Source organism: Thalassophryne amazonica, chromosome 4 (genome assembly GCF_902500255.1).
Source record: "Thalassophryne amazonica chromosome 4, fThaAma1.1, whole genome shotgun sequence".
In the NCBI taxonomy this organism is placed as follows: Eukaryota; Metazoa; Chordata; class Actinopteri; order Batrachoidiformes; family Batrachoididae; genus Thalassophryne; species Thalassophryne amazonica.
In genome coordinates, this window is record NC_047106.1 from 105,820,917 (window position 1) to 105,840,414 (window position 19,498).

General features: G+C 43.4%; 1 protein-coding gene across 1 annotated transcript in view; it reads right to left on the bottom strand.

Annotated features, from left to right (window-relative positions):
- LOC117508587 (protocadherin Fat 4) overlaps positions 1–17,771 on the bottom strand; it is a 73,969-nt gene extending 56,198 nt beyond the window's left edge. Inside the window, exons 1-2 of the mRNA XM_034168382.1 lie at positions 17,524–17,771; positions 16,502–16,736 (exon numbers count right to left, since the gene is read on the bottom strand). Of these exons, the coding sequence (XP_034024273.1) occupies positions 16,502–16,736; positions 17,524–17,577 (289 nt within the window). The 5' untranslated portion in view covers positions 17,578–17,771. The remainder of the gene's footprint in view (positions 1–16,501; positions 16,737–17,523) is intronic.
- Positions 17,772–19,498: the final 1,727 nt, after the last annotated feature.

The following is a 19,498-nucleotide window of genomic DNA, read 5'->3' on the forward strand; positions in this document are numbered from 1 at the left end:
GCAGGAAAGAGACAAATGAGGGAAGGCACCAAGACACCCATGATAACTCTGAATGAGTTAAGTTATTCTCTGGCTGCCACTGGAGAAACTGGGAATAGTGCAGTCTGTGATAAAGTATCGCCAATCACTGTTATGTGTCGGACGCGGGCGGAGAACCGACCCAGCGTTTGAAGGACCAAGCATAAAATAAGCAGAGCACGGTTCAAAAGATAACAGAATTTAATAAACATAACAGTGAGTGATATTAAACAACTAAAAAGTCCGCAGTCTGGTGAGGTGGAAACACGGCGCGCTCTCAACAGCGCAAACGGTCCGGAGCCACAGCAGTTCGGACCCAGGGACCCCGCCGACACCCCCCAGGTGGCCGCGACAAACCGAGTCTGTGAAGAAAGAAAACATGAGGTGAGTCCAACTCCACACAGAGAGACACAACTCAAAGGTGCATGCAATCAGCAAACACTTCCTGTCTTAAATCTATACATCAGCTTCTCACCCTGCAGGCACGGAACAACTCAGTTCAAATCTCCACTGCAGCAGAAGCTGATTAGACAATTAGCATAACGTGACAGCTCACTAACACAAGGTGTGAGGGACACCAAATCCACTGTCATTACTTCATAAAAGTCACCAAAACCAAATTACCTCAGGAAGTGTGCTGAAGAGCGTGAGACCTCACCCAATCCTCCTTCACAGACTGTGGCGTCAAACCTGGAGCGGTCTCTGCGTCCGTGATGGTGAGATTGTTCTCCTGACGTCGATCTCACACGTCTGCTCACAAGGTCGAGTCTCTGGCAATCACACACTGTGCATTCAAGGTTTAAATGCAGCAATCTCCGATTAAGACAAAATACACCACAGCTGTGAGTCCTGATGACCTGCACGTGATAACAAGCCTCAGGTGTTCAGGGTGAGGTCCTGATGCTCAGCCACTCAGTCCTGAATGCATACCACCTGGTGGGAGAAACAGAAAACAAAAACCAAGCCAGCCAAACACCCCAGCCCACAACAATCACAGCTTCAAGGCAGGGTGGAAGAGAGGACTTTGTAGGCCATGGGACATGTAATGAAAATATGCCAGATTTTTCATTTTCGTGCAACAATGGTGGGGGCAACCTGAAACTGTATTGTGGTAAATGTTTTCCATAGATCATCAGATTGATGATTAAAATTGATTGAGAACATTATCCAAACTACTGTGAACCACTGCAAGGTCTTTTCTTGCATCTGCTGGGGTGGGGTGGGGAAAATTATTAGGCAGGTAATGTAACAATATCTCATATTGCATTTTTGGAGAGGTAAAGTGAAGCAGACTATGTTGGAAAATAATTATAGATTACAATGCATTATTTTTTTTTAAATGTGCTAATGTACTAATATAAAAGAAAACCCCTCAATGGTAACACTTAAAAAGAGTGTTGCTGGGGTGGTGTCAATTATAGTCATATATCTCCTTTGCACGAAATATGAAGTTGACAAATTTTGCAGTATGATGTTTAACAAGACTGATGTACGTTTGATCTATTTGAAATTATCACTTGACTTCTCTTTGATACAAGTGTCAGAACCCCAAAGATAGGACAAGATCCCAGGACCCTCCCCCAAGGTCCCAGGGAATTGATGAGACCCCAGACTGAACAAAATCTTACAATGCACATGAACACAAAATGCCAAATTTCTGCACTCTAGAGCTTTGCTTTTAGGCCGTTACTAATGAAAAATAATGAAAATGCAAAGGATTGAAATTGTCGAAACTGTCCTATTATGTGCATTGTACATCATGTAAAAAACACAATATGACTCTAATAATTACCACAGACAAGTTATATTGTTTTATAGCTTCTAATTCTCACCTTTTCATCAATATACACTCAACAAAAATATAAACACAACACTTTTGGTTTTGCTCCCATTTTGTATGAGATGAACTCAAAGATCTAAAAAGTTTTGTGTCTGGAAACCATCGGGAGGAGATTTAGTTTTTTGTGACTCCTTCTACCTCCCGCGTGATTTTGGGCTTCCCATGGATGTTGAAGCACAATCCCCGGATTGATTGGCCGTCTGGGGTGGTGGTTCAGTGGAGCGAGACCTGCCATCGGGTGTGTTTAGGATCCTCGGTTCCTCCCGGTTTACAGGCTAAGGAGGAGGTCAAAGTCCCTCCCAATCTGACGGCAGTGCCGGTTGAGTACCACGATCTTGCTGACGTCTTCAGCAAGGATCTGGCACTCACCCTTCCCCCGCACCGTCCGTACGATTGTGCCATTGATTTGGTTCCAGGCGCTGAGTTCCCGTCCAGCAGGCTGTACAACCTCTCACGACCTGAGCGCGAATCAATGGAGACCTACATCCGGGACTCATTAACTGCCGGGCTGATCCGGAACTCCACCTCCCCGATGGGGGCAGGTTTCTTTTTTGTGGGCAAGAAAGATGGCGGACTCCGTCCATGCATTGATTACAGGGGGCTGAATGAGATTACGGTTCGCAACCGATACCCGTTGCCATTGTTGGATTCCGTGTTCACCCCCCTGCACGGAGCCAAAATCTTTACTAAGCTGGATCTTAGAAATGCGTATCACCTGGTTCGGATCCGGAAGGGAGACGAATGGAAGACGGCATTTAACACCCCGTTAGGTCACTTTGAATACCTGGTCATGCCGTTCGGCCTCACCAACGCCCCCGCGACGTTCCAAGCCTTGGTTAACGACGTCTTGCGGGACTTCCTGCACCGATTCGTCTTCGTATATCTGGACGATATTCTCATCTTTTCTCCGGATCCTGAGACCCATGTCCAGCATGTACATCAGGTCCTGCAGCGGTTATTAGAGAACCGACTGTTTGTGAAGGGCGAGAAGTGCGAGTTTCACCGCACGTCTTTGTCCTTCCTGGGGTTTATCATCTCCTCTAACTCCGTCGCCCCTGATCCGGCCAAGGTTGCGGCGGTGAGAGATTGGCCCCAACCAACAAGCCGTAGGAAGCTGCAACAGTTCCTCGGCTTTGCTAATTTCTATAGGAGGTTCATTAAGGGCTACAGTCAGGTAGTTAGCCCCCTGACAGCCCTGACCTCTCCAAAAGTCCCCTTCACCTGGTCGGATCGGTGCGAAGCCACGTTCAAGGAGTTGAAACGACGGTTCTCTACTGCGCCAGTTTTGGTGCAGCCCGACCCTAGCCGCCAGTTCGTGGTTGAAGTGGGCGCCTCTGACTCAGGGATAGGAGCCGTGCTATCCCAGAGCGGAGAGACCGATAAGGTTCTTCACCCGTGTGCCTACTTTTCACGCAGGCTGACCCCGGCTGAACGGAACTATGACGTCGGCAATCGAGAACTCCTTGCGGTGAAAGAGGCTCTTGAGGAGTGGAGACACCTGTTGGAGGGAGCGTCTGTGCCATTCACGGTTTTCACTGACCATCGGAACCTGGAGTATATCAGGACTGCCAAGCGGCTGAACCCCAGGCAAGCCCGCTTGTCACTGTTCTTCGGACGTTTTGACTTCTGGATCACCTATCGCCCCGGGACCAAGAACCAGAGATCGGATGCCTTGTCCCGGGTACACGAAGACGAAGTCAAAACGGTGCTGTCGGATCCACCGGTGCCCATCATTCCGGAGTCCACTATCGTGGCCACCCTCACCTGGGACGTGGAGAAGACCGTCCCGGAGGCCCTGGCACGGAGCCCTGACCCCGGAACCGGTCCAAAGAACCGTCTGTACGTCCCACCAGAGGCCAGAGCTGCAGTCTTGGACTTCTGTCACGGTTCCAAGCTCTCCTGTCATCCAGGGGTGCGAAGGACCGTGGCAGTTGTCCGGCAGCGCTTCTGGTGGGCGTCTATGGAGGCCGACGTCCGGGAATATATCCAGGCCTGCACCACCTGTGCCAGGGGCAAGGCAGTACATAAGAAGGCCCAAGGACTCCTCCAGCCGCTGCCGGTGCCTCATCGCCCCTGGTCCCACATCGGCCTGGATTTCGTCACGGGCCTCCCGCCGTCCCAGGGCAACACCACCATCTTCATGATAGTGGACCGATTCTCCAAGGCGGCCCACTTCGTGGCCCTCTCGAAGCTCCCAACAGCCCAGGAGACAGCAGACCTCCTGGTCCACCACGTCGTCCGTCTGCATGGGATACCCTCCGACATCATCTCTGATCGTGGTCCCCAGTTCTCCTCAAACGTCTGGAGGAGCTTCTGTAGGGAACTGGGGGCCACCGTGAGCGTCTCGTCTGGGTACCATCCACAGACGAACGGACAGGCAGAGCGGGCCAACCAGGAACTGGAACAGACCCTCTGCTGCGTCACATCTGCGCACCCGACGGCCTGGAGTAACCATCTGGCCTGGATCGAGTATGCGTATAACAGCCAGGTGTCTTCTGCCACCGGCCTCTCCCCATTTGAGGTGTGTTTGGGGTATCAGCCCCCGTTGTTTCCCGTGGTGGAGGGAGAGGTTGGTGTGCCCTCGGTCCAGGCCCACCTGCGGAAGTGCCGTCGGGTGTGACGCTCCGCCCGTTCTGCCTTGTTGAAGGCCCGGACGAGGGCGAAGACTCATGCAGACCGCCGGCGATCCCCGGCCCCTGCTTACCAGCCCGGGCAGGAGGTGTGGCTTTCCACGAAGGACATCCCCCTCCAGGTGGACTCCCCGAAACTTCAGGACAGGTACATTGGCCCCTTCAAAATCCTCAAAGTCCTCAGTCCTGCCGCAGTGAAGCTCCAACTCCCGGCTTCACTGCGGATCCATCCGGTTTTCCACGTGTCACGCATCAAACCTCACCACACCTCACCCCTCTGTGCTCCCGGACCGGCGCCGCCTCCTGCTCGGATCATCGACGGGGAGCCAGCTTGGACGGTGCGCTGGCTCCTGAACGTCCGTCGGATGGGCCGGGGGTTCCAGTACTTGGTGGACTGGGAGGGGTATGGACCCGAAGAACGCTCCTGGGTGAAGAGGAGCTTCATCCTGGATCCGGCCCTCCTGGCGGACTTCTACCATCGACACCCCAACAAGCCGGGTCGGGCGCCAGGAGGCGCCCGTTGAGGGGGGGGTCCTGTTGTGTGTGGGCCGCCAGAAGAGGAGGTACTGCTGGCCCACCATCAGAGGGCGCCCTGCCTGAAGTGCGGGCTTCAGGCACGAGAGGGCGCTGCCGTCATGGACGCAGCCGAGGGTGACAGCTGTCACTCATTACCTCTTGACAGCTGTCACCCATCTACTCAACGTCCTCTCACTCCATAAAGACCAGACGTCATCTCCACCTCGTTGCCGAGATATCATACTTCATTGGAGGTAATATCCTCAGCCTTTTTGGTATTTTCTAAATCTTTCTATTGTGAGTGTTTGCAGGAGTACCGGTCCTTAGTTTGTGGAGGCTGTGCAGGACGGCACTCTTTTTCCTCTGAGGGATCGCTGCAGCACGTATTGAGTGAGAGGTGGAGGTGGCATTCCCACCGCTGTTGTTACTGGGTGTACAGACACCCACACTTGACTGTCTTTGTTCTCGCCAGCAGTACCAGATCCGACAGTCGGGGACGGTGATCACCTGGGAATTCGGGACTTGGCGGCTCCAGTATTCACCAGGTTCTGTGGCGGCGGAAATCGTGTGGTTCCGGCTCTTCTCAGGACAGACGTCTTCTATCCTCGAGCCTGCCCACACGTCACCTTGTGGATTGACTGTAATTATATTCTGAGATTGTCTGTATGTTTGTTGTGCACATTTCACAACATTAAATTGTTACCTTTTGGCTCATCTATTGGCCGATCATTTGCGCCCCCTGTTGTGGGTCCGTGTCACTACACTTTCACAACAAACACCTCTCCAACGTGCCAAACACCACTGAATGTGAGCATTTGCCCACTCAAGTCGGTTATGACGACGAACTGGAGTCAGGTCGAGACCCCGATGAGGACGACGAGCATGCAGATGAGCTTCCCTGAGACGGTTTCTGACAGTTTGTGCAGAAATTCTTTGGTTATGCAAACCGATTGTTTCAGCAGCTGTCCGAGTGGATGGTCTCAGACGATCTTGGAGGTGAACATGCTGGATGTGGAGGTCCTGGGCTGGTGTGGTTACACGTGGTCTGCGGTTGTGAGGCTGGTTGGATGTACTGCCAAATTCTCTGAAACGCCTTTGGAGACGGCTTATGGTAGAGAAATGAACATTCAATACACGAGCAACAGCTCTGGTTGACATTCCTGCTGTCAGAATGCCAATTGCACGCTCCCTCAAATATTACGACATCTCTGGCATTGTGCTGTGTGATAAAACTGCACCTTTCAGAGTGGCCTTTTATTGTGGGCAGTCTAAGGCACACCTGTGTACTAATCATGGTGTCTAATCAGCATCTTGATATGGCACACCTGTGAGGTGGGATGGATTATCTCAGCAAAGGAGAAGTGCTCACTATCACAGATTTAGACTGGTTTGTGAACAATATTTGAGGGAAATGGTGATATTGTGTATGTGGAAAAAGTTTTAGATCTTTGAGTTCATCTCATACAAAATGGGAGCAAAACCAAAAGTGTTGCATTTATGTTTTTGTTGAGTATACAATAAGGTACAGTAGCTTCGAACCATTTGGCACATATTTTTGAATCATATATTTTCCTAATTCTTTAAGCACCTTTAGTAATTTGGTGGATATGGATGGTGCATAAAACAATCCATTATATATCATACATTTTCAAATTATTAAAGAATGAGAAAAATGGGGTGATTCTACAGTATCATGTATTGTTTAAGCTATTGCATTACGGTGGAACCTAATTATGAAACATCCATGTGACAATAAATTACTTGATATCCAATTTTTTTTATAACATCAGGGTTGCAGAAATAATGAATAATAAAAATTACTTCATGAGGAATTTGTTATTGTAATAGATTCCTTTCTAACAAATTTATACTGTATCATGTGCCATATAATCAATTGTGCAGTCCTATATTTTACTGAGTGACATGAATCATTGTTCAATTTTAAGAAATTACTTTTTGCTGACACAGCTACACTCATAATGCAAGATTTGGACAAAAATATGGTAGGTTCCGCCAATGAGTAACATTCCGTGGATGCTGCCATCTTGGATCTCAGAGTGACTGTACAGCTATCGTCATTGGTCTATGACACAATCACATCTAATCTGATTAGTTGGGGGACAGGCTTGGTCGCAAATTTTAAAGTGAAAATAATTCTCAAAATTATTCATTTTCAAGCTTTTGTGAGCAGCTTTTTGATGTGGTGATATATATTTTCTGAAGAATATTTTTTCAAATTCCATTCAAGAATAAAGTTGCCCCCTATGTGTTGCACGAAACAAAGCTTTAGATGGGCATGTATTGTGGCCTATTGAGTGTTGAAAAAAATAAAACCGATATGAAGTTTCTGTTATAGTTTGCCAGAAGGCACATGGAGACATTGGGCCTCATGTATCAATGTTGCGCACTTGTGGCGTAAATTTACGGCGTAAACTTGAAATACACCAAAGTCGCCGTGACATGTATCAAGCAGTGCGCACCTGCCCATTTCTGGTGTACGCCTGACGTGATCTTGATAAATGCGGCGGGTGGAAACGATCGTAATTATAATAAACACGCCCATAAATATTCAGACTCTGCTTCAGACACACCCTCATTTTACGACATAGAAGCCGGAAAGACGGCAATGAAAAAGAACTCCACCAATCACGACGCGTGCCAATAGAGCGTCAAAAGCGGCTGTCATATCAATTGTTTTGTAGTATATAATCAGTAAAGTGTTACAGTGGTCCCTCATTAATCGCTGGAGTTACATTCTAAAAAATAGCCCGTAATATGCGAAACCGCGACGTAGTCAGCGTTATTTTTACAATTATTATAGACGTTTCAAAGCTGTAAAACCCCTCACTACACAGTTTATACACTTTCTCAATCAGGCATGAACATTTTCTCACTTTTCTCTCGTGTGTAAACACTCTTAAAGTTCAAAACTTAGTAGGAAAATAATACCAAACTGTTTTCAGGCCCAAACATTTGTTTGAGAAATAAAAATAGAACGTTTTCCTATAAATAATTATGATGGCATTTAGAACTAACGAATTAATTTTAACGATCAATGAACGAGGTCGGACACATAAGAAATTATTAATAGTGACTCACCAGTATTTCACAGATCGCGCCTCTGCGTCCTGACACCGCGCCTTTTCCCACTCACGTCTCACTGCAGCAGGTGTTTGTTTCCGTGTGACAAACACAGTTATGAGTAGTTGTTGGCGCTCTTTTTCTTCTGGGCAACAAGATTCTTATAAACAGATACGCAGAACACAGAACACTGTAAAAAAAGGCATGCAAAATTGGACTAAAAACTCCGCGAGACTCCGAGGCCACGACAGGTGAACGGCGTTATAGCGAGGGACCACTGTATATTCTTTTCACATGTTAATAATTCTTGACGTGGATATTTGCTCGCTCAATTAATAAGACACGCCTAATCTGTCAGATTTCTTTATTTTTTAAATGTATTTCTGTATTTATTTTATTGTGACAACCGAATGGAGACGACAAAACCTGATTGCAGCACGAGCGAATTAAGGGAATGACGAAACTACAGTTATTATCAATTTCATAGTCTAAAATGATCACACCACATGAAGTTAAGCTCAGCGCTGCTCTGGCTCCAGGCACGAAGTCTGGAGAAAAAGGCGAGCAGCGCTGTCTTTGCAGTCAGCGCTGTGGCCACGGATCGTGCTCCATAACAATCCCGCAACAGCGGGATTTGTATTGATTATTATGTAGTATAATCAGGAAAGTGTTATTTATGTAACATATGCATTGATTTGTATAATGGCACTGTTTATCATGTTGATCATCTTCATTTTTATGTGGATTCCAGTGCTGGTTCATTTTGATGTATAATTTACGCCACCTCTCGACCTGGTGTATATTTTCAGCGCAGCGTACGCCAACGACCACAATGATAAATGCCAAGTAGCGCAGCCGTTTTGGTGTACACCCCATATACGCTCAAATATCGCCGTACGCAACGTTGATACATGAGGCCCATTGAGTCTAGATCTGTTGTTTTCCTGTATGAAAATCCTTATCTGTGCCACTCCATTATAAAGTTGTATAACTGATGCAACAGATATATAGATCTGGTCCCACCAAATAATGAACGATGAATAATGAGCTGTGTCGCTTTTTTTTTCTTTTTTTTTTTTTTTGGTACGAGTTGAGTTATTCAACAAAAGTGGGAGAATAGTGGGTCTTAGAGGCAGAATATTCGACAAAGGAGGCTCATCTCTGAGAATGGCGCTAATTTCGAGGAGTTCAAAATTTAGCAAAAAACAGCATGGGTTAGTTTGTGTATAGGGCAGTGGTGGGCACAGATAACCAAAAAAATTAACTTTGATAACAGATTAATCAGATAACTGAAAAGTTATCTTTGATAAAGATAAACCAATAAACCACCCAAAAATGTATCGGAACTTACAGATAATCGAAAAATTCCAGTTTTGGCTCTGGTACATTTGCAATTACTAAGAAGGTGAAATTGACTTTTAACACGATTGCTTTTGAAAGCATCAAAAGTGACAAAAGACCCAAAGAATAAGCCGGTATTTCCATGTTTGACCATGCTGCCCCATGTAGGAAGCTGCACAGAAGAATCCTGAGAGCACCCACAAAATCAGCTCTCTACTAATCATAATGCTCTGGTCAGGCGGAGGTCTTGAAAAATAAAGTCATACTAACTTATGGTTTTGTGAAAATACTGATAGAATAACTCCATTAATGTCACTTCTGTCATTTGTACAAAGTTAAAATATAACATATATCTTTTAATGTTGAATAATGCACTAATTCTGAGGTTTTGTAACAAACACAGACTGCAAAGCTTTCTGGGTAAAAGTGCCTCTGCTAAACAGTGATTGGTTCAGTCATTCATTATGTAAACCAACACGTTAATGTGACGTGTGTTGGTTTAAAGATAAATGTGCTTTTGTAAAATATTCCATTTTTATTTGTAAAAACAGGTATTTTTACAGAGCCCTGGAAGTGTCATCGCAAAATGTTTTGCATGTGGAGAGAATGTGCGCACGTTTTATTAGTGCCGTGCGCACGTTTTATGATGTTGTAAAACGTGCACTCAATATTAGTAAGTAAGTAAGTAAATTTATTTATATAGTGCCTTTCACAGATATAAGTCACAAAGCACTTCACAGGTTAAAATGCAATAATAAATAGTAAAAATTTTTCAGATGATTTTTCATTCGTGCAAGAATTTTTTGGACCGAGTTTCAGGTTAATCACGCGTCCTGCATCGTGTAGTGGAGTAACAAGCTTTAACATCTCACGACCGCCTCCTGCTGCTGAAGAGCTACAAGCATCCAGCCACAGAGCTGTCTTGTAATGTTATTTTGTTGTTGTTGTTTTGTTTTTAAACTTAATTTGTAAAAAAAAAAAGCCATTTGCAAAGCCAAAAAGTTGATTTGACCACGATCTGATATAACCGGGTCCAAATAAATAGAACACTGCCATCTACTGGTGCCCAGATGCTTAGTACTTGGGGCGAATACTGCCATGAAGACTACTGGCCAGTAGATGGCAGTAGCGGCCTTGAAAACTTGCCAAACAAAATTCCAGATAATCCGTGTCTGCTACATTTAACAATTTAAGATACGTGGAATTTAACAAACGCAAATACAATAACGTCTATAAACCCAGAGAATATATTCACAAGAGTTTTAGGCACTAGAGTTTAATGCTGTTGTCCGTGGAGCCTGAACAGAGTGTCTGAAATGCATTTGTCCTGTCGTGAACGTCTGAGATTACCCTATGCTACCCATAATGCATTGCTGCCGGGCACAGCATTGCTCACAAAACCTTAAAAATTAGCACATTACTTTAAAATGAAAACATATATCTGATATTTTCACTTTATAAAACTTCAGACATGACAGTAATTTTAAATAACTTGTCCAAAATGAGTAGGTTAAAATTTGAACCATAAGTTAAAAATGTATGCCTCTGGATGACTTGTGTGATATTGCGATTATATCAGTATGGTGTTAAAGGACTTTTTTTTTTTTTGGGTCACCAGTTTTCCTTTGCCTACAGAGGACAGAGTGGTTTCTTCTGACAACAGCACTCTTCTGTTTGCAGAGGGTAGAACAATATATCTATTAGGAAACATTTAACAGGTAGGTCTCTACTGCTTTTAAGTTTTTAAAATGTTTTTCACTGTTCAGCTTGGTTTACTACGTTATCGGTCTAAAAGTTATCAGACGGCAATTCATCGGAAGATAATTAGTCCGATGATGGTTTATAAAGTTATCTAAAAAGATAATCCGATAATGAAAACATTATCTTCGATAATTATCTGTTATCGGATTATCGGACGTGTGCCCACCACTGGTACAGGGTACTATGAGGACAAACAAGGATGTTAAAGGAATAGTAGTGGTGAGGACGAGGCTGCTCATAGCCCGAGTACCTGCCGCTACGAGGACAGGAAAGACTATTTTGGACAGGCTATTTTGGCTCCGCACTCTCTCGCACTTCGTCATGATAATCCCACCGTAGCGATGAATCATTTTATCTCAAAAACACCAGTTAAAAACACCTCTAATCACTTGCGGAATCACAGAGGACTGTTTTAGCTGCAGCTTTTGCTCTCTCTCTGTCTCTCTCGTGCACTTCATGAGGTGGAGAATTTATTTGGAAATTTCTAAAAAGGTAATTATTTGTAATGTTTATAATTTAATGGCTTTGTAAAACACAATCAGTCACACACAGTGTTTTTTAATTGCGCAATGTTCATATACGTGGCGCATTGGAATAATCACTGAAATTTCTGCAAATCCATACGTGTCTCATTATTCATGCCTTTATTAATTGATGGGACCAGGGCTTATCGTCTTCAGAGTTATCAGGGATGTCTTGATGACTTCCCTCACTCATCTTCCTGTTACATAGACACACAGTTTTTGAGAACTGCCTACTCCAAACACATACCATACTGTTTGCATTGCTTAATAGTACTACCCCAATTCCAGTGAAGTTGGGATGTTGTGTAAAATGTAAATAAAAACAGAATACAATGATTTCAAAATCCTCTTCAACATATATTCAATTGAATACACCACAAAGACAAGATATTTAATGTTCAAACTGATAAAAATTGTAATTGTAAAATGATATTGTAATTCATTATTATCAGGTTGTCCTAAAAGTTCCCTGAAAAGCCTTCAGTTAATTCAAAATGCTGCAGCTAGAATACTGACAGGGACTAGAAGGAGAGAGCATATTTCACCCATATTGGCTTCTCTTCATTGGCTCCCTGTTAATTCCAGAATAGAATTTAAAATTCTTCTTCTTACTTATAAGGTTTTGAATAATCAGGTCCCATCTTATTTTAGGGACCTCATAGTACCATATCACCCCAATAGAGCGCTTCGCTCTCAGACTGCAGGCTTACTTGTAGTTCCTAGGGTTTGTAAGAGTAGAATGGGAGGCAGAGCCTTCAGCTTTCAGGCTCCTCTCCTGTGGAACCAGCTCCCAATTCAGATTAGGGAGACAGACACCCTCTCTACTTTTAAGATTAAGCTTAAAACTTTCCTTTTTGAAAAAGCTTATAGTTAGGGCTGGATCAGGTGACCCTGGACCATCCCTTAGTTATGCTGCTATAGACTTAGACTGTTGGGGGGTTTCCCATGATGCACCCAGTGTTTCTTTTTATTCACCTCTTCTTGCTCTGTATGCACCACTCTGCTTTTAATCATTGGTGATTGATCTCTGCTCTCTTCCACAGCATGTCTTTTTCCTGATTCTCTCCCCTCAGCCCCAACCAGTCCCAGCAGAAGACTGCCCCTCCCTGAGCCTGGTTCTGCTGGAGGTTTCTTCCTGTTAAAAGGGAGTTTTCCTTCCCACTGTTGCCAAGTGCTTGCTCATAGGGAGTCGTTTTGACCGTTGGGGTTTTTCTGTAATTGTTGTATGGCTTTTGCCTTACAATATAAAGCGCCTTGGGGCGACTGTTTGTTGTGATTTGGCACTATATAAATAAAATTGATTTGATTTGATTTGATAAACTTTATTGTTTTTGGGCAAATATTTGCTCATTTTGAAATGGATGCCTACCACACATTTAAAAAAAAGCTGGGACAGTGGTATGTTTACCACTGTGTTACATCGCCTTTCCTTCTAACAACACTCAATAAGCTTTTGGGAACTGATGACACTAATTGTTGAAACTTTTGTAGGTGTTCTTTCCCATTCTTGCTTGATGTACTACTTCAGTTGTTCAACAGTCTGGGGTCTCCGTTATCATATTTTGCACTTCATAATGCACCACACACTTTCAGTGGGTGACAGGTCTGGACCGCAGGCAGGCCAGTCTAGTAACTGTACTCGTTTACTATGAAGCCATGCTGTTGTAACACGTGCAGAATGTGGCTTGGCATTGTCTTGCTCCCTGAAAAATAGGTTGCATGGATGGCAGCTTGTGTTGCTCCAAAACATGGATGTACCTTTCAGCATTGATGGTGCCATCACAAATGTGTAAGTTGCTCATGCCATGAGCACTAACACACCCCCATACCATCACAGAATGGCTGGCTTTTGAACTTTGCACTGGTAACAATCTGGATGGTCTTTTTCCTCTTTTGTCCGAAGGGCACGATGTCCATGACTTCCAAAAGCAATTTGAAATTTCCACTTTGCGTCTGTCCTTTTCAAATGAGCTCAGGCCCAAAGGAGGCGGTGGTGTCTTTGGATGTTGTTGATGTATGGCTTTCGCTTTGCATGGTAGAGTTTTAACTTGCACTTGTAGATGTAGCGACAAACTGTGTTAACTGACAATGGTTTCTGCAGTGTTCCTGAGCCCACGCGGTAAGATCCTTTACACAATGTCGGTTTTTAGTGCAGTGCTGCCTGAGGGATGGAAGGTCATGGGCATTCAATGTTAGTTTTCGCCCTCGCCGCTTATGTGTAGAAAGTTCTCCAAATTCTCTGAATCTTCTTATTATATTATGGACTGTAGATGATGGAATCCCTAAATTCCTTGCAATTGAATGTTGAGAAACATTATTCTTATTTTTTCATGCAGTTGTTCACAAAGTGATGAACGTCACCCCATCTTTAATTGTGAATGGCTGAGCATTTTGGGGATGCTCCTTTTATACCCAATCATGACATTCACCTGTTTCTAATTAGGTGTTCTTTGAACAGTCATCAACTTTCCCAGTCTTTTGTTGCCCTGTCCCAACTTTTTTGAAATGTGTTTCAGGCATCCATTTCAAAATGAGCAAATATTTGCACAAAAACAAAAAAGTCTATCAGTTTAAACATTAAATATCTCGTCTTTGTGGTGTATTCAATGGAATATAGACTGAAGAGGATTTGCAAATCATTGTATTCTGTTTTTCTTTACATTTTGCACAATGTCCCAACTTCACTGGAATTGGGGTTGTCATTTCTACTTCTCCCTTTTTTCAAAATTTTTTCACCAGATGCCCTTCCCGACACAACTCCACATTAGGGCCCCTTCACACATAACACGAAAGATGCAGAAACTGGGAGAAAATCCGTGAACCAAACATGAAATGGGGAACCACGGGCCATCGTGCATGTGCATGAACACAGTGCGACCAGCTGGAATGTGTTGCACCACATCGCTCCAGTGATGTGGAGAAAAATACAATAAATAATTCATGAATATCACTGGATTGATATAAATGAATAAAATTGTGATGCAATACAGAACCCTGTGGTTAAATAAAAAATAAATGCCATTCACGGGATTCGAACCTGCTATGTACAAAAGCTCTAATTAACAGATGGAAACTTTACCACTGCACTACAATCATTGTCTTATAACAGGAGCATAAAATGGCTAAAACCAACAAGGAGATAAATGTATTTTTTTTTAAAAAGAGAAAAAAGCACTATAATAACTGACAAAACGCCATTTGTTACGGCATATTTTTGGTGATACATGACTGAAAGTGGCATATTTGTGGCGCTGTTGGCTTGTCATATTGTCATAGTCCTGTTCCTGTGGCACACATGTTCTGCCGGACATGTGTGACATTCAGATTACCTGCTTCGTGATCTGATGGTCTGTTTCACATAGAACAGCCTGCCGAGGTGCACTGCGTGCGGCCGCTGCAGCCTGGCTGTGTTCACTCAGACTTGGCTGTCCAGCCCCATGTGATCATGTCTGTAAATATATATCAGCATGTCATGCAAGTGTGCTCTCCCCCTGCACACCACATGTGTCAGATAAAATGTCCCGTCCGATTGCAATGTAATTCCACTAAAAACTCCGAGCAGTCTGGATGAGCAGAGGTACAAATTAAAGTTCAGCTCTGACACTCGCCAATTTGTGGAAAGTGGGAGAGGAATCATTTCTGTGATTAAACATCCGACCATTTAGTTTTTTCATGCGGTGTTCAGACTTTGACTTTGACTTTGACTTGGACCCGCAGCCTGATGTGCACCTGTTAAATCAAACACAAAAGGCTGTGATTTAACACTTTTCTGCTTTTAATCCTTTGTCTGCCAACATATTATATACCGTGAACACTGATAAATGGATCAGAAAAGTCTGCATCACATTTACAGCACAAAGTCGGTAAAAGAGGAAAATATACAGCTTACCTTTGATTTGGAGGTCATGATTGTAGAAAGAAAAGCTTGTTGAGGGTCAAATTAGTCCATAATAAAGCATAATCCAGAGACGGAGAACTTTAAAACTGTCACACACGTCATTGCATGACACGCAGTTAAAGAGTAGCAGCTGCATAAAATAGGCATTACATTAATTAAATAAATCATCATAAATTATAAATTTATGTAAATTTGTCATCTTAATTATTTTTATATTTATTTTAATAGCATATGCAATTGCTATATGTGGATAATGATTGTAAAAAATGCTGAAAACCTAAAAGGTCCATTCAGTAGTTCAGCGCAGTTAGACCCAAAATGGCACCATGTTCTGAGTTGATGCCACTCTCCAATCAAGGCCCTCTAGCCTTAAACTAGCAACCTTCTGCTCTGAAAACAAGCAACACTATAATCCACTTGACCACCACCCCAGCATTTGCATTTCTTAATGACTGATGTAAAATACCAGTGACTTGGAGAAGTTCATGTATCCATCATTTGACTTGTCTAAAGAAAATGGTTGTAAAAGTGATGATTGATACTGTAACTTCATCAAAGGGTGCCAATAACTGTGTGTGCCTCCAATTTATGTCTGCATTTTATTTCACTATATGAAAACATCTGTTGTTGCTGCTCAGTAACTTCAGACATTTTATTAAATAATAGCTGATTATCTGCCCCATGCCAGCTGAGTTCCAAGGTGCCATTTGGACAGGAGAGGGACATATACATAGACACAGACAGTTGTCTATTACAAGTAGTATATAGATTCTGATGACAGCTGATTCATTTCCATTAATTATTAAGACATATTTAAAATTTTGTACTTAAAATTTAGGGGTGCCATTCATGGTCTGTACATGGAGAAGGCATTACACCACAGTTGACTAACCTGCTATTGTGTCTTCTTTCACTTGAAATGAATAAACAGCCTTGGAGAAAGCTATCTGTGTTGGCCATCTGTTATGAGAGTGTAAGCTGGCTGTGCCGTGCTTAGGCACACCATTACCAGCTGCATAAGGCCAGGAAGGAAGCGGCTCGAGAACGGGATCTGCAAACCGCTTCTCGATGCTCGTGTTCACTGCACCCCCTGACCCAAGTTCATGAGAACATACGATGTTAAAGAGCTAAGAGGAAATAAATGGAAACTGTGTCAAAATAAAAGCAAAACTTACATTTTAGAGAGACGAAAATATGCTTGACAGAACAGTCAGTGCAGATGTACATACAAAATATCATGTAAATTCACCACCATAATTCAACTTCCAGGATGTAAGCAATGGATAATACACCCTAAAGCAGAATTCCTCATTAACTGCAACATACTGTTAACGTTTTAGATGCTGTGTGATAGTGTTTGCACTTTTCTTCCATTCATCAGCAGATCAACATAAAAATCTAATTCAAACTGTTAAAAAATTTCTATAATCAAATATTTTCTATTTTATTAAGAATCAGCTGCCAAGTCACAAACCCAGTTTTGAACTTATATATTTATACAAATTTGTATCAGATGAATTAAATTATTAAATGATCTAATAAATGCATCAACTTGATTTCCTTGTATGGCAGCCTGCTGTTAATGCATCATAACAGCAGGTGATCACACCATGATATACATCTACAAATTTAAATCTCATTTTCTAAGTTATACAACTTGTTTATAATTTCTTCTTAATGGTCTAGTTTTAAATATGAAAGCTGGAATAAGTGTGTATTGATTTACAAAAACCATCACTTTTTTGTTACTTAAACGTGTCTAAATTCTTGCACAGTACCATATGTGCATTTGAGGCTTTAAAATGTATTACATCATTATCATCTTGACTGAAGGCTCTAAATTGAAGCAATGATTGCTACATCTTCACACTCTTAATCTTTTATTAAAAGTCCTGACACATAAAGACAACTTACCACAGAAGTAAACAGTAATTTTACACAGTTTTTCCTTTGCCCAGTATAGTCCATTGTAGAGTTTACTTGCTAAGTGCCTTCTGCTTGGTCATGATATAACAACGAAAGAAACTGATGTCCTGGAAATTGCAGAGCACTGACTGCACAGCTGGTAAAAGCTGCAGCCATCAGCCTCCTTGGCCTGTAATCCTGACTGAACCGCCCCTTTGACATCACTTCATGCAGATCTTGTGTTGGAGTTCCCCTTTTTTGGGTGGGGAGCAGGGCGAAATTGTATATATTGAAAGAATATTCAGATTTAATGACCACTGTGTAGTAGATTTTATGCAATGCGCCATGTCAAATTACAGCATGGAAAATATATTTAAGTGTTCTTTCCTCAGAAACTTTATCGTTAAAAGAATGTTCAGCACTTTTACTGAAGATGTTTTGTTTTCTTCATGACTTCCTATTGCCACAGCTTCAAAATGGATCAACTTTCTGCTTCCAGTAAGGTGTACTAGTGCTTCTTTCTGCCCATCAGAGCATTCATTCAGACAATACAAAGCATTCATGTGTGTGTGCGGGGGGGTCTTTAAAACAGATTTCAAGAGAACAAACATGACACCAATGTTCAGACGAGCCAGAGTGCACATTACTTACTGTGGAAGCAAAAAATAACACACGCTAAAACACTTTACACTGTAAGAGCAGTGTTGCTTGAAACTAACGCCTGACTGCTGCTGTTAAAACAAACTGCATGTTGTGTGGGCCGCTGAAGAGGAGGTACTGCTGGCCCACCACCACTAGAGGGCGCCCTGCCTGGAGTGCGGGCTCCAGGCACCGGAGGGCGCTGCCGCCTTACGGGAGCAGCCAGGATGACAGCTGTCACCCATCACTGGAGACAGCTGATCCCAATCAATAAGGAGGTATATCAGCAGGACGGCATCTCCACCTCATTTGCCGAGATATCGCCTTACCAAAGAGGTAACCAACTCAGCCTACACATACGTGTGACTTTAATTGTGTTCTTGTGATTATCTGTAGGACAGCTGACTATCAGACAGCGTGTGGATAAGTACTCACCTGCCTACATTTCTTGATTGTTGTTGACGAGAGGTGGAGGTGGACTCTCCACCCTCCGTGTTGCTGGGTGCAGCCGCATCCACACCTGACTGTTTCTGTTTCCTGCCAGCAGTACCGGATCCGACGAGCGGAGGCAGTGGCCACCTGGGAATTCGGGACTTGGCGGCTCCAGTATTCCCGGGGTTCGGTGGCAGAGGAAATCGGGTTGGTTCCGGTTCGACTTGGACAGACGTCTCCTATCGTCAAGCCTGCCCACACGACACCGTTGTAATTAGACTCAATCTCTATATTGTAATCGGTTGTATTTGTTGTGCCTTTTTTCACAACAGTAAAAACAGTGTTATTTGATTCCTCCATTGTCCGTTCATTTGCGCCCCCTGTTGTGGGTCCGTGTTCCTACACTTTCACAACACTGCATAACTTAATTATTCAACTGTGTGAAGTGATTCCAAACAAGAAGCAAGAGGAGGTTGATTCAGATTTACAAAGACCTCTGAGAACAGTTCTTTGTAACAGCTCTGTGCCTGGGAAAGATTTGAACCCCTTGAAGTGACTGTGACCCAAACTCAAAATTGGCCAGAGGGAACTTGATACATCCAATGAAAGGTGTCTGCTCAGTCTCACCGGCTAAGTAAAAATAAGTCCCTTCAGCTGCTCCCTTGTTTTCACTGCAGATCCAAGGTGGTACATGTTGATTTGGCACAACTTTTACACTGGATGCCCTTCCTGTTGCAACTCCACATTACAGGGAGAAAATGCAGCAGGGCTGGTGTTTGAACCGGGAACCTACTGCACTGAAACCAAGTGCACGACCCTGCACACACTTAAATACACATACACAACACAGCAAGCACTTGTGTGACACCAGAAAGAACTTTACTGGCCAAGTCAAAGTCGCCAGTTCTAGTAA